Genomic DNA, 22,657 nt, shown 5'->3' with positions numbered 1-22,657 from the left:
TGTAAATGAAAAAAAAAAAAAAGATGTAACAGGGGTATAAAGATGGCTTTTCTACCAAAGCTTGTTAGTTCCTTAACCTGTCCTGTTCTTGTTTATGATGACTGTATGCTGTCTTGAGGTATCAATCAATACAATTTATATAAGTATCAATACAATTTAAATAAGTAAGAAGAAGAGGATTTCAGGCTATAAATATTTGGAGAACACACATATCCAGTAGGGAAACTAGTTGACTGAGACAACACCAATGGTAGGAAGTCAGAACAAGAAATGCAGCAAAAGGGAATCCCAATAGCCTGCATGTTCAGCAATGGCAATCCCCACCAACAGACACAACAGAATTTCTAGGGTATCTCCTGATGAACTGCAGGATGAAGAATCCATCACCGGCCCAAGAGGCCGAGAGGTCCCAACCACCCCTGCAAACTGGACACTTTGAAAGAAGCAAAGGCTACAGCACAATTAATGCATTTACCAAATAGCCTTGTCTTCGTCTTCTTTTTTTGCCTTTAAAAGGGACACCACTGTCCTCCTTTAAAGAGCCATATTTCCTTCCCATTTAGCATTAATGACTGCATGGACAGCATTTCACAAATAAAGGCAGAATTACTGTCATTAACTTTCCATGAAATGTGGGCGATGCATCAGTTTTCCAGATCCCTGCATTGTAGGGTTATAATTATTTGCCATCATGATATTCTGGGAACTGCACAAGTTCACTTAGTTCATTTGATCCTTTAAACAAGGTAATAAAGATGTAATTTTGGACTTAAATGAACCAGCTGGTGGATAATTTCTTTTCATCATTTGCAGGTCAGTTCCCTTGCAACACTAAGGATTCCTCAGATCGTCCCCTTCCCAGTGTCTACTGATGATAGCTCTCACAAAAGCCAAAAAGGCTCAGACCCCAACTCTCCAGAGGTGGGTCAGTAGCACTTCTTTAATGCATCCAAAAGGCTCACTGATTAGAAAGAGGAAAGCAACAGCACAGTCCTCCTCCACATCTCCCTGTCCAAGCTCTCAGTAGCCAGATTGCTCCTCAGACCTGATCCATGATACACTGAACCATCTCCAGTGTCTGTTGACTTTGCTTGAATGTACTTGGCACTCTACAGTACCTCAACACACAAACGCTCTGGGCTGTTATCTAAGACAATTCTTTCTCCTTATACAGAGGATGTGAAGGTTTTAGATGCATCAGTTCTTCCAGAATTTCTCTCAACAGCCCTTTCTTTGTCAGATAACTACTTTTATTCCTCCTGCTTGTCATCCACTTAGTTCTGTCCACTGTGGCCAGGCCACGCCACCGGCTCACAGCAGCCCTGCTTGGCACTTACTGCCCCTCTCCTCACAAGCTGTGGAAACCTCACATCACATATGTGACAAGCAGTGGAAATAGGCAGCAGGTGAACCAAAGTGTCTTTCTCCTTTCCTACCATAAGTAGTCATCTGCTGTGCCTTTAGCCACCACATAGTGAACATTAACGGAGCTGGTCTGTCCAATTCGATGTGCCCGATCTTCTGCTTGGATCAAAACCTTTATGTAAAAACATGACAAAGAAAATAAAGTCAGAGCTGCAACATCTAAGAAATAGTTTAAGCACCAAGGATCAAAGAGACCTTGTTTCTTGAGCTTAGTGACTATTTCTCATCTGTATCCTGTTAATACCTGCATCCTCAAACACAGACCAAGCCAAGAAGTAATCTGGTGCACCAGGTTCCCAAAAGGCACTGAGCATTTATCAAAAGTAGAGGGTCAGCACTGATGATGGACCCTTCCAGGTCTTGGCTGGGTGAGCTGTTGAGAGCTACGTCAAGTTAAGAAACAGGAGCACATTTCCCTTTTACACCATCTTCTCCAGCCAGCAAGCTGTGCAACCAGCCCCACTAGTTCAAGCCCAGGCACCTGGAGGTGCACGGGCAAGTAGTCATGAGAGAAGGAAAGACAAAAAACCCTAGAGAAAATCCCCTGCCCATTACATCTCCTCCTAAGCGCTAATGTTTCTGCTCTCCAGGGAGCATCCAACCCTTGTCCCCTGAAGAATGCATACCCCTGGATTCCAGAAAAGCTCTGCAAACACCACCAAGTCTGCAGCAGACAATGTCAGGCCCATATTTGCGGCAGTGAGGGACAGGACAGCCACAACCTGCTTCTCTGAGAACTGGAACTTCTGGCACAGGGACTGCCGCTCGGCTGAAGGCGTGGAGCCGTCAATGCGAATGTATTCAACACGCTGTGAAAAGGCAGAAGATTATACTTAATAGAGGCCCTGTGTCCCCTTTCCCGTATCCTCCTTCCATGCTTTAGTGGATTCTGTTTCCCTTTCCCATGGCAGAACCATGAAAGTAAGAAGGCAAGTTGGATTTTTAAGACCTTTCCTTATCTTTAATGCAGAGGCACTGTAGCTCAGCATATAATGTACCTTCCCTCTGTTCACAATGCATGACAATGCTCTGATGTCCATTGCTCTCCCACCAGTCCTGAGCAACAGGAAGGACAGCAACAAGCTGGCAACTCAGGTACGGTAGAAAGGAAACTGACTGAATATGAAGCTGAACGAATACTGTCTGTCTGTCTTCAGCTGCTACAACCTCCTCAACCTCACCTCCCTAAGTCTTCTCCTATTTGTGACAGAAGAAGATGGGATCCTACACATCTCAGTTGCTCTGTGGTAGGCTCAGGAGAGGCATGACACACTTGGGTGATGCAGGGCCATAACTCTTCGGTGTCCAACCCCCTTGTTCTACTGGAGGATGCTGTCACAGAGTTAGCAAAGTCATCACTGCCACTGTGATTTATTGTTTGGAATATTAACTTAAACCATCCTTCACACTGCCCCAGCATGACCCAGAACTCTTTAGGGGTGCATCCATGGAAGTTTCACGTGAATAATTAGCAAAACACTTTTGAAGTCAGAGAGATGATTGGCAGGTCTGTCAAGTCTCTGTACATTATCCCAGTTCAAAAATGTAAGAGCACCACAGAGATAAAGGAAAGCAGCCATAGCTGGACTTGGGGTGTTAACACTCTCCCTCTCTGAGGAAAGCAGAGATGGCCACACAGGGTAACACTCCTCCAAGAATTCACAAGCTCCAGGGCAGATGATGGAGATTAAAAGAACATTAAATACAACAAAAGCCAGTCAGCTAATACAAAGTGCATCCTGTGAGGCATTCATCCTGACAGCTCAGCTGCCTCAGTGAAGGGCACATCCAGCAGCACAACAAGTAGAAATTCTCTCTGCCACTAACTTTCGTAAACTATCTGACTGGCAATAACTCTGGGGAGCTCTTAAACAGCTTTGAAGCTGGAATAGTGATAGAGTTAAGACAACTTATTCAATTACTTACTTTCTTCTCCAGCTCTGCAACTATTGCATCCAGCATTATCTTGTGATGAGCAAACACCAGGAATTTATCATTCCCCCTTTCCAGTAACTCCAGGATGTATTCTCTACATGAAAGAGTAAAAAAAACCCCAAAACTCTATAAACTATGTCCTGAGAGAATACAAGCTTTGCTCACAGCAAATTTTAAGGATACTGCTTATCTATACATAGAAACCAGGAAATAAGCTAGCATGAAAGTTGCAGTAAAATACAAGTAGCAAGTCAAGCCTCCTACAGATTAAAAAAGACATTGCAGGAAAAGCCACTCATTTTTCTTCACCACAGCTGGACAGTTGCCTACATTTAAACTTGTGTGTTAATCAATTTATTAGATCCTACTTGAAACATGACATCCCAGACCGATCAATTGGAGGTCATTTATACTTATTTGACAGCATCATCCACCCTTCTGCATTTCTAACTTTTGCACAATCACTAAGGTAATCTGTATACAATTATCCTTTCTAGGTATACATAGGATTGCTTTTATTTTAGAAGAAAAGGTCTCTAAACCCAAGCATCAGAGTACCGTAAAAGTAGCTTTTCTTGGAAGGGTTCACATTTACAATTTATTACAGCTTAACAATCTAAATACATCAGCTATTTCTAGGAATTATCCATATGCATATAGGATAATGACCAATGAAAGGTAACAAGACTCTTTTTAAACACAGTTAAACAGTGTTAATTAAATCTGGCTTTTTCCATGGATTAATAGCCGAGCTATAGAACACATTTCCATGTAGTAAGTTGTGATACAACTGGACCCTGAAAAACACCTAAAAGCCTAACATTTGTAACTAAGTATAGCAACAGCTATCAGAACAGATATTATGAATGTCATTTTTTCTTTGGAATAACAAAGTTGTTGTGAAGATCAGGAATACCAAGTTCTTGGCTAAATACAACACAGCTTAGGTCAGCAGAAACTGTCAGAAAACACCAAGCGGGATTTCCAGCGCTATATTAAGATGTATCAATGCTTTGCAGACAGATCCCAGGGTTCATGATGTTCAGATCCCAATTATGTGAGAATATCATTTAACAAAAACATCTGGGAGAGAAGTGGGATTGCTGATTTTAAAGCAAATATCAAAGTGATCATTCAAGCATAGCAAGCAGATGCCAACACATTACAATTATTTTATATCTCATTCCCTTATCACATTTAACAAATGGCTAATCACTTCAGTGGAAGCAATGGAAGACACTATCATCAAGGGTAAGACGTGGGAGGTGCTGATGATCACAGGACAGTACCATTAGCTAGATGGTGCTGTACATTAGCAGCTTATAATAAGTGGTATTTTAAGTGCTACTAAACCCCAGAAAAAAATACACTAGCTCCTACCAGAGAGGCAAGTAAACAGCACTTCATAGTTTTATATTCAGTTCACACTTGCAACTGAATATAAAAGGAAGAAAGTCTTCTAACTGTTCACTAACAAAAAAGGAAGAAACTCTTCTACAGAAATGAGTGCTGGGACTCTGAAGTACAGTTCTGTGCCAAACAGGCAGATTCTGCAGCAAGGTCTGAGACTGAAATCACACAGCACACATCAGCTGGTCCTTACATTCAGAGGGCTGCAGAAAAGTAAACTGTTTTCATGTTATTAGCATACTACTTATTATAAAGGCATGCTACATGACCTAAAGGAACTCATTTGCAGACCCAGCAAAAGGCTAAGGATGAAAGGGCACAGAAAGCCACAAAAGGAAATTATTCCTAGAGAAGGTAGAGTAAGAGCACACCTATGATAGAAAATTTTTGCTACTGAGGTCCCATATGAGCTCTGTGAAAAAGCCAAGAACTTCAGCAGGGGCTGTGACATCCTTAGAGCACACTATAACTGAAGCTCAGTCCATCTCATACACTTTTTGGCACATGGTTCCTGCTGCAGCAGGACTGCAGCATTTGTTTTCTTAAATTCTGTTAATACTTTTAGTTTCATTACTTCTCTCTTCCTTAAATTGAAATAGGGCCCAGACCAGGGAACTTGACCCAAGTCCCAAACATCAAGTAATTTTAGATGGTTCAAATGACAGTTTAGATCCAAATCTGGAATGAAATCAGAGGACTTATTCAGCCTATGAACTCTGAAAGAAGAAAATGTTTAGTGCATTGTAATTAAAATACATTTTTTCTAAGCTGGCTTGAGGCTATGCTTCATGTCCCTGCACTGTTATCTCTAAGGCACCATTTTCCTGTTCTCAGCAGAAAAACACATTTTACGAGGCAAGAATGAAGTAATGACATGCAGCTTACACAACTGAATGGATTTTAGCTTCTGCCGTTCTGTTGTAGAAGAGGAGAAGAGCTTCCTTCTCCTGTTGTTTCTGCAAAGGGAAAGATAAACAAGCATGAGTCTCAGAAATGCCTTTTCTCCTTCTTGCTTACAGATCAGGGATATCTGAGGCTGCCAATAAACACTTTACTAGGAAAAAAAATCAGCCTAAAAATGCACAACAAAAGGGGACTGGAGGGGAAAGTCTCCTACTCGCCACCGGGCATGGCAGATACTCCTATTTCTGCCACCTCCCTTCCTACCTCCTACTCAACTCCTACAAGCTGGATGACGGGCACATCACAAACATAGTTTTGGTTGAGAAAGCACTCCCCAACTAAAATGGCAAGGAAAAACTCCGAAGTTCTTACAGAACTGTATTAGCAACCTAGGAGCCTAGAACATGCATTTGCCATCCATACAAGAAAAACAAAGTTAAAATACACTCTTCTCATTTTTGGCTACTGCTGTGTTCACAACGCAGCTTCACCAAGGCTGTGTTTGTAGGGTGAATAGGATTATAAGGCAAGATAGAAGAGCAAGTACAGAGGCAGGAGGCACAAATGACAATTAGAAAGAACTAACAAGAGAGGAAGAAAGACAGAGGAAATGGTATTTCACACAAAAGGACAAAGTAGACCACATAAATCAAAAGGAAAAAAAACTGAGCTGTTTTGATTGTGTTGTACATTCATTTAAAACTGTGCCTTCAAATGAGGTGTGGCTCTGACCTTCCTGGGAACTCAGGGTACTAGTTTTTTTATCAGTACCATTGATGTTTTTAAATAAAGGTACCTGAAATACCAATGGCTCATCATGAAAATAGCTTCTGACTTACACTGTCATATCCTTTGGTCATCTTCTTTGCTTCATCTGCCAAGACAGCTTTGGTCTTTGCATTGATGCCTTCAGGAGCCACCACAACCATTTTGCGTTGCTTTGCTGGGAGCTGGGAAAGCACATCTGATTTCAGACGTCGGATCATGATGGACTCTTTCAGCAAAATTTTCAGTTCAGTTAAGTTGGATGATCCAGAGTAGTCCCAACCCCATGGCATCTGGGAAAGATCAAAGCAGTTATCAGTGTCAAATTTACAAAAGACTGGTCTGCAGGCAATCCAAGAGTAGAATAAACTTCCAGGGAAGCCGGACAAGCCAAGAACTTAATGGTCAGCAGGAAGAGAGATCTGACAAAAATGGCAGTAAGACAGAAGTGTACAAACTAATCTACCCATCACAAGAAGGTTACTGACAAACTTCCCTTTTTCCTATCTACAACTGCTCAGGGAGGTGCAGGGAAGAGGACTACGCAGAGAGGTAGGGCTTCTTCCCACTGCGCTGTGCCCTGGTATCCACCCTCGCCCAGCAAGGCGCTGTGCTCCTGCACTGCTCTCCGCCGGCAGCTTTGGGCAGGCCGACAGCACTCACTGCAGCTCTGTGCACACACATTTACCTCAGCTTTAAGCAGAGAGAGACAAAAATCTTAACAGCATGAGGACAAACAGCCTTAACCCAAATGCGTTCACAGAGATGTTACACTTGTCTGACATGCCTAGTAAATGCTAGGCCAAAATTGCCTGTTTTTCACTGTGACCCGTCTCTCGATCCGCTTCCTGACATACTCTGTTTCTGCCATTACCGTGTTTGGCCCAGACTCAAGCGAACTGTAAATAAATTGTGGCCCAAAATAAATCACTCCAAGCGTTGTCTCTTCAAAGCACCATCACTTGAAACCTCCTCTGAACAAAACCTTCATTACTCCTCCCTTGAAGCACTCGCCTCTGAACCTGCCCTATTCTCCAAGATCTTGTGTGCAATTAATTTCAGCTCATCACTTCTCCTACTAGTAACCCTATGGCCTATCATTTATTCTCCGGGAAAGGACAACTAAGCTGACAAACAGTGGCATCAAAATTTGGTACATTCCCCAAAAGAAACATCTTTCTTTTGGAGAGGAAACCAATAAGGTTTTTATGCTGAAGTAAAGGATAAAAAGATACCTTTCTGCTGAAGTTTCACAAATAAATATCTGAAATACAGCTACAGTAATGCTGAAAACCAAGGCAAGGGGGAGGGGAAATCTTCCTCACAGCTCTAATTCCAAGTCTTACTGGCAATGTCACCAAAAAAGCCAAAAGGATGACCTTCGGTCCTGGAACAACAACCCAAAGTAACCCCCTACATATGTATACGTACACCTCCTTAAATTGCATATAATGGAGACGTGAGGAGCCTCAGCACCAACTTCTTTGACCTGCTGCTCCACTCTCATTGAGCCACATTAATTGTTAAAATAGATTTAACCTTAAAAATCTATATATCTTTTATTTGCCTTCCCCAAGAGAAACCTGTTGCAACACAGAAATGGAAGTAAAATAGGAAAAAGGTCCAAAGAATCCACTGCATCCTCCTGTGGAACACATAAGACAAAAAAGAAATCATACCAGCCATGAGGTTAGTCACGTTACTGACTGTATTAAGGGATGGTGCTTCGATGGAACAGGGATGAGAACGTGCTATAAGACAGAAAGAGGAGGAATCAAAGAGCTTATAGGAAATTAAGACCTCTGATATCTGGAAGCAAACATTCCTACTTTAGGTTGAGACATAACAGGACAATCTGCAATTCTATTGACATGTTGTGCTGATGGGAACCTTTAACTGACTTAGGATTCTGGCACTTTTGGCCGCTATTAAAACCGATTTGGCTTAATCTACTCCTACATAAGTATGATAGCATCTGATTATCTATAGTTGGTTCATTAAATCAGGAAACAATTCAAACCCTAGACCCAAAGCCAGTTTGGATCCTGTAGAGTCAAAACTCCAGCTCTGACAGCAGCAGCACAGTCAGAGGTAATACAGCTAGAGGTAATAAGCCCACCTGGATGGAAGCCAAGCCCTCGAGAAGCAACATGGGTATTACTGCTCTGCTTCCCTGAAACCAGGAGTGCAATGCAGATACGTCCCTCTGGTCTGTGAAGAGCTGGCTCAAGTCTAGCTGGGTTTATTAGCTTCAGGCACGCTGCAGGAAAGCTGACCTCGCTGCATCTTTTCAGGCTGTGTGGACCCAGCAGAGCAGATGTACGGAACCAAGAAGCCCCAGAAGCCCTCTGCCCACGCTGCTCAGTGCGCTGGTAGCTAAGTAGCAGGGATCGACACTGACCAGGCTGCAGAGCAAGACTTGTTATGGGGCCTGGACAACTCTCCTCAGGCTACCTCATTCTACTCATGCACCCTATGTTTTTCCACTTTCCACTTCCATAACAAGAAATATGTATGTTTAGTGTCCATGTCCATTTCAGAAAAGTAACATCATCATAACTGAAAGAACAAGGCACAAACAGAGCCAATATACTACCTAGCGTCACGTTAAAAAGCATATATGGGCAGAATCCCTACAGTATGTTCAGATTACTATATTTCTTTTATGGTGACTGTTGCTGGAACCATTTGCAAACAAAGAAACATGCTAGTTCTGTACTGCACCTAGCTAGTGATAAAAAAGATGGGTTTTTTGGAATTATTAAAACATAGTTTAGTATATCCTATTGTGGAAAAGGAGAGAGAGAAAAAAAGAGGAACATTTATTTTGCCAAAATACACATCTGGCTTTGATCCATATCATTCCAGAACAAATGCTTCCAACTGTGATTTTCTTACCAAAGTGTTACAGCATCTTACATGAGTCAGTAAACTTATTACAGCGTTAGCAGAAGCTGCCAAACTCCTACAAATTCAGAGCATGTGCTCAGATAGAAATTATTTAATATTTGCCAACTTCACCCAGTTTGAAAAATGAATTCACAGCATGTATTTTGGGAAACAGACTTGAGATATTTTGTAAATAAGCAGGTGACATTTCACTTGCTGCATTTTTAAGAGTACAGATGCTGGGAGGTTGAATTACAAAATGATAAACTTTTATTTTATATCTTTTCTAATCACATCTGCCAGGTATTTGCAATTTTCTGTCATAAAATCTATTATCTTCAAACAGAAACTAGTCAGGTTTTAGTTTTAAATTGAATGGTTCAGGGTTTGTCAATTTTTTTTTAATCTTATAACGCAATCAGATTTATTATTAATATCAAAACATTTTTACATAGCACCTTTTATCCTGACAGATCTCCAAAAGCCTTGCACAACCTCTCTGTTTCTGAGCAATTCCACCCCCACTCATCATGCTGCCACTTTCAGGACAGAAAGAAGAACCTATTTAAGTAATGACAGCAGAAGTACCACAAGAGTTCTTTAGAGAGGATGTAACTCCTAACACAATCTCAGGTTAGAGCTGCAAAAAGGAACACGAGGGACATACTACAGTCATGAGGGAACAACTGCAGTCATCAAAACACCTTTTAATTTACTCATTGCTGAGTGGATCTGTAGGAACCCAATATTCAGCAGTCCCATTTTTTTCTGTAATACTATCCACATCTCTTCATTTCCAGCAGCCCCACTTCTTCTCTAAATAACCAAATTCTTTCTAGGTTCACACTATCATTTACTGACATTAACTGCAGCAAAATGTCCCAGGCGAGCACTGAGAAGACCAGTAATGTTCTACCGTCTAGTAGAGGCAGGTCAAACAGAGAAACAAAATTGTACTAGAAACCCTGCAGAGGTTTTGAAGGGAAGCTGATACAGACTGTGACCTCCATGCTGAGTTTCATTGTAGGTTGAAAACTCATTTACACAGAATACACTGTTACAGCCTGGATCGTGCAAAACAATTTTATTTCTTTTATCCAGTTCAACATCTTACCCGAGTTTCACGTCTGGTAATTGAAGCAACAGCTAGTCATGCAGAACTTCAACCTCAAAGGGTTCATGGAACTCCAAACCTATTTAGATTCACATGTTGCAATTCAACTTTCCTTTTTACTGCAGAAAACCAATGAGATTAAACTGCATCTCTTAATTTCCCTCTAGGAAGAATTCTGGCCACTGCTCAGACAGGAATCTTTCAACAAAGATAATGAAGTTCAGGAGAAGACGTGGTCCTCTCCCTCCATATGATTCCTACTGTGGATGGATGTCATCTGCTAGAACTCAAGCTCTGTGTCTGTGACTCCACATGCTAAATGACCTTACTTTCATCAATGGCAGCAGCATTATGAGTATCAAAGCCCATGAACTGCTCATCTAGCTTGCACATTTGGACACACACAGCACTACACTAGCAACGAAAGTAAAAGTAGGCTTTCAGATCTAGGAAAAGAGGGACTTGAGAACTTTATACGAGACTGGAGTATGAATCATCTTGATGGAAACTTGGCATATGTTAGCTACCCTAAACAGAGAAAACACACACAAAAGCCCTAAAATAGCTATAACTATTTTTATGGCATACACTGATGACGTTCAGTTCTTCTGTAAATATTTTTGAGCACTGAAATGGTCATCTGGTCTTCCAACCACTCTGCTGAAAGTTACTGCCCAGTCTTACAGAAAATGAGGCACAAGAAGTGAAATGGATACTCAAGAACAAAGCAGAGCAAGCAAGTTCATGTGCTATAGGTCCATGCTCACACTGCCAAGCTACTCTGTGCCATAAGCCAACTGCTAAATGCTTGTCCTGGAGGAACTGGAGGGCAAGGCAGATTAGAGGGCTCCTGCTCCAAATGAGAACTTGGGGGAAATTTGGTTCCCCTTTTTGTGTCTATGCAACCAGCACAGAAGATCCTAGAGCCTCCTTGTACAACAGGCAACAGCAAAAGCTCTTCTCCTAGAAATGTGTGTTCCACCCTAGAGATGGCAAATCCAAGCCCAGACGAGTTGCCCATACGTTGAGAGCAAGGCAGACACCTGCCATCACGGCTGCAACTGCTGGCTTCCTGCAAAGCCAAGATCTTACAGTGGCTGGACTCAATGACTCCGTTGAAACCACTGCTGAGCAGCTGTCAGAGATAAGAGAAGTTAATTTATTTTTTTATTTTCAAGATATGCTGAGGACCACATCCATTTCCTGAATTAGAAGAGGATGGAATGCAGAGATGGACTATAAATCTTTGGTTTTCACTTACCTGGAGGTATGAAATTCAATATCCCAAGCAGCTGAGGCCTTACTTTGTTGAACAGTCACTAAAGCAGACTAGAAACTGATTTGGGGGTTGTTTTTTTAATCAATTAGCTTAAACTTGTTGCTGCCGAAAGGCCCCAGAGTTACTCTGCCCATTTCAAACACTCTGGGAGCAAGTTCTTTTTTAGAATAGGCTCATTTCCCCAGCTATGGCTTTTTTTTTTTTTTTCTTTTTTTTCTTTTTTTTTCCCCAGCTTTTTACTTCCATGGCTTTCAGGACAGATTTTGACATGACATGGAGCATTACCACTTTCATGTCTCAGGCCCACCACTGCAGCACCTAGAGCTTCTGACATTGAAAGCTTTCAAAATGTTACTCTGCAGTGAGATTTTCTCAAGAAAGAGGTAATACGAGACAGAAGGAAGGCAAGAAAAAGCTTCCACATTTTGCAAAAAAATAAAATGAAATAAAATGCTGTTTTCAGAGTCCCAGAGTGCCACTTCCCCCACTGAAGTACCTTCTTGGCATCACAGTAGCGTAGCCCAAAGGAGTGGAACTGCGGGAAGAAAGCTGGCTGCACAGCCACGATCTGCGTGTAGAGCTCTGCGGGCCGCGACATGGCAGGGGTTCCTGAAAGCAAGATCACTCTCCTGGCAGCCTGGGAAAGCAAAATGCAGCATAGTTACCATACAGCTCACAGGATAAGCAGAATCTGCTAAGAAGTCATCCCCAGTCCTGAAAGAAAATCCCAGAGCCATTGTCCAAGCACGTAAACGGAAGAGTAGTTCACCTTCCACAGATACTTTCAGCCTTCACTGCCTGAAGACAGTGCTACGGACTCAGGGACAGTGCTTAAAACTTCTAGGAAGCAGGACAAACCATACTGTTTATTATTCATCATCCACATGCTGTAAGGGAAGGGGACATACATAAATTTTTATGACTACTTTCTGAATTGGCATTTACCACTAGACATGTTAATATCTTGTGCCTGACTCAACATTTCATTTGGCATCAGACGTCAGAGGAAAATGACACACCCTTGCAGGTACATCCTCAACTCCAAAATAAATTCTCTGGTAATAAACATGCCACAGCAAGCCATAAGCAGACTGTCTTCCTCATGAAAGCAGAAGATATCCAGAGAAGTAGGATTATTTTCTTATGTTTTGTTCTTTTTTTTTTTCATTTTAAATTCTACCAGCAAGGAAAGAAAGATGAAGCTGCGCGAAGCAGGACCAGAAGATGTCTGCTTGACAGCCATGGTGAGTCTAGGTACAGCTGGCTGGATGCTAGAACATGAGTTAATAAATATGAATCATGTAAGAAGATTAGAAAACATGTGTTGTAGGGGAGACAGGAAGGGGGTGGGGTGGGAAACCTGTATCTAAAGCAGGTGCTCCCAAAAAGTGGGGGAAAAAAATTATACTATAGACATAAAGCCTCCAAGATGCTTTTCTACCCTCATACCTCCATTATTATCTAGTTCTATTATTAGACGAGAGCTGTGAATTTCTACTGCTGTAAATTCACATATAGTAGTTAAATTACAAATGCCTTGCAATTTCCTGCATGGTTTAATGCAGGTTCATTAAAATAACAAAGAGATTCTTGAGTGACACCTGTACCAACAGCTCATTCACATTTAAATGAAAAAGAAAATTAAATTCTTTTATCGTTTCACCGAGATCTACCAGTCACCCAAATCTATTCAGCTGATTCATCCACTCACCAACCAAATCTGGTGGAAAAAGAGTTCACAGATCAGCTACCGGAAATTAATTTCAGAACACTTTATCAGATATTTATTTATAGGTTGTAATCAAGGTGGGACTTGCCTTCTCCCTCCATCCCTACTAAACAGATCAGAAGGAAATGTGATCATCACCAGGATCAGTCAATTCCCATAAACATGTAAAAAGAGCAGGATACTTATTGAACTAAATAAGAGGAGAGGTCAAACCTTTGGACATGTCGGAAGGTGAGAGTTAATTCGCACAAGACAGATGCCTAGGATGCCTCAAAAAGGAGGAGGAGTCACAGAGGCCAAAGATGTCAGATCCCATGAGGAAACAAAGTGATAAAGCAGAAATTAGGTCAGTTTTTAAAATTAAGGTAACAGTGAAGGACAACTGAGCAGAACCTAGACAATATCTGATGCCTTGCAGAGGCCTTTGAGGAGTAAACTGACACCACCCTGAGAAATCTGCTGAAACGCAAGACAAGCTGGTCCCACATGTGCAAGAAACCTCCAAATTAAACTTTTTCCTCCTGGACTAACAGAAGGCCACTGATAGGTAAAAGATAACATGGAGGTCATGCAATTACAGACAGCTCACTTCAAATATTTCTGGATCAAGCTAAAGCAAGAAAAGTTCACTCAAAACGGACCAGGGACGTATTAAGTGTGACATAAACCTAACTGTCTTGAAGGGTTTTATGCCATTCTCCAGGCTCCTCCTCTTTGGAGGGTGCTCCCCAGGAGCTACATGAGACGAGGTTGGAACACTTATTCCCTGGTAGTCAAAAGAATTAGTTAGGCTCCTTCCCCAACCCCTAAATAGGTATCAAAATAGAGAATGATGAAGTTACAGGTTATTTGAGTTCTAAACTTGTCTAGCTGCTGCTTTGCTGTGCACAACTTAATTCTGAACAGTTAGGGTATCTACCAACTGCAAGCACTTACCAAGGGCTGTGATGCATCTTCTATAATTAACCATTTTAAACAAATCAAGGAGTAAAAAACAACAGTTAAAAAAAAAAAACCCACAAAAAAAACCAGAACCCCAAAAGACACTAGCTCCACAAGAGCTGTGAGGATCTTGAAGACATTAATTCCGGAAAATTGTGTGAAACATAGGTGGTCTAAATAATCCCAACGGTCCCTTTCATTTTTAAATTCCATGACAGAAGAGCCCAAGAGAGAAAGGGAAAAAAATAAATAAATAATCCTCGAAGACAAGTTTCCTAGTGTTGAAGGCTTACTTAAATTCTGGATGAAAGAAATGGCTTTGATTCACATCTCTTTTTTTCTAGTGGCAACTCATTTTGAATAGATGCCAATAAAGATTTGCTCCTGTAGAAAAGTCTCTGCTGATCACTGCTTGTTTCCTGCTGAACCTTCTTTGCTGTCAAAAATGAGAGCTTACCCTTTTTCTTCTGAGGTCTATAAGAATAACATGGAACAACAGCACAGAAAGTAAGATTGCAGTGACCAGCAAGGACTTTCTAGCAAAAACAGGTCTGTAATCAATTGACACCTATTTCCACATAGAAGAACTAACTTTAGCTGCTCATTAGCATTTAGGCACGAACTTTAATCTTCTCCAGAAGCATCCCTCTCTCTCGTGTGTCCTTGTGACTGTTCTTACAGCTGCTTTCTTTTGAGACTGCTGAAGTGAGCTATGACAATGAGTTGACTAGTGGAAACCTGTTCTGTGGCTCTCATTTACTAAGTAACATAAGCGGTGTGCACACAATGCACCAGCCAGAATGAATTCCACAGCTGTGACAACATTTACAAGTGTCACTTTTGAAAGTCAAAGAATAATTTATGGAATGGTAACCCGCAATGGCACTTACTTTAGAAATCAAAACCCAGCACCCAACTGATTCAAAGGGGAGTAGGTGAGGAGGAGGGGGTATGCCACAAAGAAATAATTGAACATGCAAAGAGCCTCATTAACATACAATGATTGTCTCTGTGTTAAATGCATTTCACAGCATGAGCTCTGCCATGTGCTAACAGACTGACGTACTTTTTAAAATAAGTATGGCTGGTTCTGGCTGTACAACTACTTGTGTCCCCAGTTTTTGCTTACTCTGTCATTTTGAACTGCTTAGCATAAGAATATCTTATCCTGTGAAATTAAAAATCTGTGAGTGGCCATAATATAATAATCACCTGATGAAATAGAAGATTTGATAAAGGGAAAGGGTTGCAGCTGTGTTGAAGAGTCTGCATCTGTACTTGGGTAAGATAGGTAAGGCTCTGCATTTCATAAGATGATCCTGCAGTGGTTATTCCAAAAAATATAAATGCCTTTCCCTATTCTTAAATGACATCTAGACAGAGAACGTGTATCAAATGGCAACGATCAGCTGTGACCGAAACAAATTACACTACCTCCCTCTTTTGAGAGGGAAGGGAAACTAGAAGGTAAGAGCAGATCTGAAGATGCAGCCTTGAGGGCCTCAAGTTTCTCCAATTTCAAGATGAAGTTCCTTCTCTCAGCAGGTAACAACAAGCAAAGGCTTATTTATCCAATCCATATGAATTTGTAGTGCCTAAAGACAGCTGCTATTTATTTCCCACTGGAAAGGGAGATTTTTGTGTTCCCTCCTCACCTTCTACCTTCAGCATTGACCTATTTCCCTCTATTATTTTAAAGCATCTCTTTACTAAAACAAGCACAAAGATATTAGATTCCAGCCACACCATGTATTTGGACTTCCATAATAGAAACAAAGACCCTTAACCCTGCAAACATCAGTATGTGCATCATGATATTAACCTGAACAGCAGCTCAATAGGAACAATCACATTAGTAATATTACCCAAATGTTGTAGAACAAAGCCCATAGGGAACACAGCAGACATAAGACCATTTTATGCTACTGGAATCTTTGATTAGATACTTCTTATTTCTCAGTTTCTAACCCAATTCTTCACTAAAAACTTACTGTCTTGCTTCCAAAAAACTCATCCATGTTCCATTGGGACCTTCCGCAGTTTCCACTGCCTTGCAATACTCCATGCAATTACAGAAGAACAAAGACCATGCAGCACTTTGGCTGGTCAAAGGATGTAGAATCCTTTTCACTCCAATCCCCAAGAGATCCCACCACAGATCAGTGAAAAACTTCCATTTTGTTGTTTCCTCTTCATCTCCACCCTTGGGGCTTTGCTGTTTTATGGATATTGATAGCACGTATACTCCCTCTCTTATGCTCATATCTCTGGACCAGTTTAATCTTGTAAGGAAAAAACAAAATGCTTACAAAAGGTGTAACACCGTGACACTTTCTGCCTCTGAGGGAGGCGGATGCAGGGCAGAGGCAAAGGGAACAACTAATATTGTCAGTACGCTCAAGAACTTGTTCCCAATCATGAGAGTAAAGAAAATAGCACGGTGACAAGTAGATCCCATTACTGATTGCCACAGCTCTGGATTAGGGGCAGGGACAAGCCAGGCTTGAAAATGGTGACTCAACCAAAGCCCAACAGTATGAGAATATTCTCACTTTGCTGTGCATAGAAAGAACACAAAGGGACCACTTTGAACACGGGAACTTCTAGCCCTCTTGAGTACCACAAGAGATGCTGAAGCTGGGGACAGATCTCATGCAGCTGCTGGCACAGACCGGCCAGCGTGAAAGCTGGCTAAGCTTGAAAGCAGGATTTTTGCCACATGCCAAAACATCAAAGAACTGTTTTCTACTATGGCTTTCAATCCATCAGCCTCCATAATTTTGCAGGGATGCACACAGTCTGTGGACAAACTCTACCACCTGGTCCCATGTAGGCGGATGAAGTGTTCTCCCCCGTGTACAAGTGAAGGGAATAAGAAATCTGGCCTAAACACTTTGCTGCTGCTATTTCAGCTCACTCTATCTCACTGTTTGTGTAATTATAAGTTCCTCTCAAAGTTTTGTCCAATGACAATAAATTGGGAATAACATCTCTTTATATACTTACTCCAAACTAATGGCAACCTGGGGGAAGCTACCAGGTAGCCAGCGTGGTCACTGCATACATTCAGCCATTATAAAAGTGCAGTAAAAAGTCTTTCTGGTCACACTTCCCACTGTCCCAAGCAAAACTTTCCTAAATCTTTGTCAGGGTAGCAGCTAAGTATGTCACAAAAGATACTGAATACTACACACACCAAATACTGCACACACACAGAGTTTGTGGGGTTTTAATATTGAAAAAATGTCTAGAAGTTCCCAACTGACAAACTGAGGCCACATGTTTAATACATGGTTCTACTTGATAATTCCATACCACACTTGCTCCACAATATATACAAAAGAGTAGGAAAAGATTAATTATTGAGTGGCTAAAAATACCACTTCATTTTGAAAACCGGTCAATGTCAGATATTAAAATTAAAATGAGGCTTTAAATGCTGTAACCATGGGTTAAATACTTCAGAGGTGGAAATTCAGCTTGGCTCTAAGAAGGAAGATTCAAAATTAATATCCAAGGTAAGTCATCTTTGTTATGAATGTATTGATTTAATCTGATTATTGTGCAGTTCTGTCTAAACACTCGCAACAATTTTTATATTTTACTTATTATTCAAATGGAGAAGTCACAAGAGCAGATTCTATCAAGATAAAAAAAATCCATTAAGTACAGATGGAAGTGACAGAAACATTTCAGGCGCAGAAACATTTTAACTCAGATCTGTCCAGTGTCATCATGGACTCATAAATCTTCGTAGCATAGAAGGACCAAGGATGACATTTCTTAGGTGGGTTTTTTTTTTCCTTTTCTGAGCCCAAAACCAGTGCAAGGCTAAGCTTCAATGCTTTAGGATGTTGGGAACCTCGTAAGAAATGTAAGCAACTGTGGCAATTTCAGAAAGTTTAAAGTAATACAACACTAACAACAGATAGAAGTGGCAAAGCTTAGAAGGTAGACAAGGCACCAGTTGGCTCCAGGGGCTCTGGTTATGGCACTGGCACAGCTTCACACTGTGACCTTAATGTAAGGCCTGAGGTTCTAGAAGCAGTGTTACCTATGAAGGACTTCCCTATGGATACAGCTTTTTTTGGTCTCTTCTCAGAGCCCCAGTACTGCTCTAATCCTTTTAACATAAAGAAGGCAAAAACAAGAATATTATCCTCAGCAGCATGTTTATCAATGCCTCTTATTCAATAACCTCAAAGCATCATGTAAAATACTGAAAATACTCACAATTTTTACCCCATTGACTATTTACTATAAAGATGACAGAGTATAGTTGTCAAACCCAGTTCTTTCAAATATGAAAGCATTGCTGTAATGTGCTGTGCCAGTAGCGAACGTGGCATCGCTCACTAGTAGTTGAAGACAAAGTTGCCAAAGGGGCTAGGTTTTAGAGCAGAACTGCACCGGAAAGCAAGGAGGGCAGAAGAATGGCTATTACAGTAAATACTCACTTCAGAAGTTATAGTCAGCAAGCAGGAGAATACAATTTACCTGAAGATCTAACACGAAACATCTGGTTCTGTATGCTGTTTGCAGGTCAGATAATGCATGATACGAACATGAAATTCTTAATGCTTTCAGAAGACTGAAATTCAGTTTCAGAAGCACCAGTTCTCAATTCTCCAAGACCCATGATGTGACAGTATAAAACTGTAAATTCTCAGTAAGTGCATAAAGGCAATTAACCTCCGCTTAACAGCTACCATCTTTCACTCTCGTATCTTGTAGCCTGCAAATAATTTTGACAAGCTAATCCTTACAAAGGTACAAGTAGGAAAGGATGAGACTGCTTTTTGAACATTTGCAATGAGGTAAATTTGTTATTTTCCACCATTTTCAGACATACACCCTAATTATTGTACTTCAAACTGCTCATAAAATTGGACCTCCTACTTAGTTTCCAAACATTAAAAGCATGAAGTACTTTGAAAGCCAAGAGAAGACAAGAGTCAGGCCTTTAAAGAGAACAATGAAGTTACTCAAGGACAACTACTTTCAGCTTCCCCTTAACTTGCTTACAAAAGTTGGTTGCTATAAAGCCATCACAGATCAAATCTTCTCTTTATACACACTTGCTGGTAATTGCTGAAGAGGAACTGCGTTTGCCTTGTTCTAATGTACAGACTCTGCAGTGCCTAGAAAATACTCGTAACTTTAATCTGCTAGAGGCTACCAGGGAGTTTGATTCTTTGATCCCAGGACAACAAGCAGACATTAAAATTTACATCTCTCCTGTTACCGTGTACTTGAATATTGCCTCCCTTCTGTGGGCCACTTGTCTTGCTAACCTCACATTCTGCCATTTCCTACTAGTTCTGTACATTTAACAAACGGGAGTGCTCCTGAACCCCAGGCACACAGACGCATTGGAAGGTTGCAGTAACAAAGTTGAGTCCAAAACCAAAGCCAAGGACAGGACCTAGGTAATGTCATTTTGATATACAGCAGCTATTTGTGTGCCAAGAAGTAACTGATAATGATTATTTCCATTAAACAAGCTACATTGACACTACTATGTTCTTTCTACTCTCCCTGAATACATTTGGCAAGTTCTGACATTCCCTTTTTCCCATCACCATCACATTCCCATCACTTCAGCAATTACAATTACTCATTAGTGGCAGTACCACAATTAGTTCAAGGGAGCCTCTAAAGTTCTTTTGTTAGGTCTTACCATAAGTGGCTGGGCCAGTAACAAATTTTCCTCTTGGATCTACAACATGACCTGGATTTCCACTTGCACAACATCAGAATTCAGCTGTTGGCTCCTAAACCAGGTAAATGGAGCAACACTGCTTTGGGAGCCTGACCTGAGCTGCTGAAGCTTTGGCACCTGGCATACGCACCTTGAGTAGAGGCATGGCAGCTCGGCATCGTGCAGTTTTTATGTTCTTTAGGAAATGAGATTCGTCCTGAAACAAAACAAGCATGAAAGTGAAGACAGTTCTGATCCGTAGTCCAACTGCAGGCTACAGAACAAATTCCCGGTATTCCCAGCTATCTAATATTACAAACCTATCATCCAGAGGATACTTCAAACATTGGGATAGTCACATCAAATTCTAAATGAAAAGACAGCACGGGGAGTAGCAGGCTTCCTACATTCAAACCTGCAGCTGCAAGCAAATGGAACAGAAATCAAACCTTAAAGCCATGAATCTCAAATGGTTGCAAACAAGTGAGTGGAGGGGGCTGGAGAGGGAATGAGAAAGAGGAACATTATCTCCATCACCGATACTCATTTCCCCCTATGTGTCCCTTAAATGCAGCAAACACGGGAGGCCTGTACAGTGCCACTTCCCTAAATAAGGGGTTAATGAAAATGATCAGGAAAAAAAGAAATCTAATTAGGATCCAACTGTTCTGCTGATAGGGCTCACCAGGTGGATAATAGCCTCCTACTTGAGACATCACCCCCAAACAGGCTTCATTTCTACTGCTGTAGCAAGGCAGAACTTAGACACAATAAAGTAATCGGTGCCCTCCAAGGGTACAGTCTCATCTCTCCATGTGTGGATGAGCAAGCAACCATGCATGCAAAGACAACACAACTGCTTAGCCTGTCAGGCACAGCCTTCTCCCTCCTGATTAACACATAAGCTACATTAATGTTCCCAGCCATCAAAAGAAGATTGGAAGAAAAACCAGTGAAGCTCAGTACTCAGTAGGACTACTCTCATCTGCAAAAACATAGGGTCCAGATTTGAACATATAAAGACACAGAAAGAACATCTGCCAGCTCAGGGCTGGTAAAAGATTCCAGGGCAGCAGCCCTAGAGCCCAATTCCCTTTACTTCAAGCACCAGCATACAAAACTGACAATCCGCATTTCCACCCTGACAGAATGTCTTGTCAGAGACGGGGTAGGGGAAAAAAATAAAAATTAAAAAAAATAAAAATCAACTCCCCCATGAGTACTTTGGTCTCCAAAGAACTCCATCTATTGCCACATTCCCATCTGATGCTGAGAAACAAAAGGATTATTATGTTCCAGTTATCATGACACGGTGCACGTGTGCTGAAAATGAGACCGAGAACATCAAAAACCCATAATAAGCTACGTAGACACTTTTGGTCTCTATTGATCCAAGGTGGATCTCAAACACTAGATGGTTTGAATTTTTAGTAACTGAAATATAGAAAAATGTGCCTTTTACCATGGCTTAAAGGTAAAAAAAGGTTAAAAAATGGATTCCAAGTAATTCACAAAATAAATTATACAAGTGATCAAAGGAGACAATGCAGATTGTCAGTGGAACACAAGCACAGGGAGATTTTTTGATGCTTTACCCACGTACTTAATTTTGAGAGGTTATCTGCTTTACCAGATAAACACTAACATCACCCTGAAGTCCAATCTCCTTAAAAAGGTACAATTCCAAGACCACTGTTATCGACACACCACATTAAACACTTTGCTCTCCAGCAGAGGACATGCCCAACCAAAGTGAAACCAGAGAGGCCAGAAATCAGTAAAAGAGAAAACACAGCCTTAGGAATCAAAAAGGAATTAAACTCTACTAGTTATCTCAACAGGTTTCAGAGAAACATCCTGCTTCTACTCAGGAAGAGAGCTATGATCACAGCCACAATTACAAGATAGTTTCAATCCCAAATGAGGCCCACTTCACACTTCTCTGCTGTACAACACAAAGGTTACCCCATTTGCACAATACAATTAACTTCAAAATTTTAGTATTCCACTTACAATAATAACTACTTGGAAAGTGCTTTTAAGTTGCTTGTCCATCTTGCTGAGAAGGTCAAAGCTGACGATATTGATCAAGCTTGCTGTTAGGCTGTCTTTGCCAGTCACTATGACATTGGTGCTACCTGGACTCAAGGATGGAAGCCACCTGTGAAATGCCTGGAGGAAGAAGAAAGCAATTAATTGCATTCTGGTGCTTATGTCCTCTGTCAGGATCCCAAATCACTTCTCAGAGCATCCTCATGAATGCTTAGAACATTAGAATGCTTAGAGGTGGGGAAACACACCCCCTCTCCACCATTAGACATCAGCTGGGAGCACAGCAAGGGTAAGCAGCCCTCCCAAGGCAACAACCATAGTAATAGGAACTGAGGCTATAAGGCTAAATCTACTTTCCAGGGCTAGGAAGGCTCAAATATGCTCTATTTTCGCTTCTTACTGGGTAAAAAACAAACAAACGAAAAAAACCTGCCCAAAACCACAAACAACTCTTGACAATGTTACCTGCTATGGTCAGAGAATGCAGTGACCACTACTGACAGGAAAATTGTT

At 41.2% G+C, this 22,657-nt stretch overlaps 1 protein-coding gene across 1 annotated transcript in view; it reads right to left on the bottom strand.

Moving 5' to 3' along the window:
- The window catches only part of SMARCAL1 (SNF2 related chromatin remodeling annealing helicase 1), a 36,942-nt gene that overhangs the window by 883 nt on the left and 13,402 nt on the right, over positions 1 to 22,657 (bottom strand). Inside the window, exons 7-14 of the mRNA XM_074145536.1 lie at positions 22,106 to 22,264; positions 20,244 to 20,309; positions 12,217 to 12,357; positions 6,513 to 6,731; positions 5,656 to 5,726; positions 3,352 to 3,454; positions 2,052 to 2,234; positions 1,437 to 1,537 (exon numbers count right to left, since the gene is read on the bottom strand). Coding sequence (XP_074001637.1) covers positions 1,437 to 1,537; positions 2,052 to 2,234; positions 3,352 to 3,454; positions 5,656 to 5,726; positions 6,513 to 6,731; positions 12,217 to 12,357; positions 20,244 to 20,309; positions 22,106 to 22,264 — 1,043 coding nt within the window. The remainder of the gene's footprint in view (positions 1 to 1,436; positions 1,538 to 2,051; positions 2,235 to 3,351; positions 3,455 to 5,655; positions 5,727 to 6,512; positions 6,732 to 12,216; positions 12,358 to 20,243; positions 20,310 to 22,105; positions 22,265 to 22,657) is intronic.

This window comes from Numenius arquata, chromosome 3 (genome assembly GCF_964106895.1).
Source record: "Numenius arquata chromosome 3, bNumArq3.hap1.1, whole genome shotgun sequence".
In the NCBI taxonomy this organism is placed as follows: domain Eukaryota; kingdom Metazoa; phylum Chordata; class Aves; order Charadriiformes; family Scolopacidae; genus Numenius; species Numenius arquata.
Note: the sequence above shows the minus strand (reverse complement) of the source record. Positions and strands in the feature narration are given on the sequence as shown.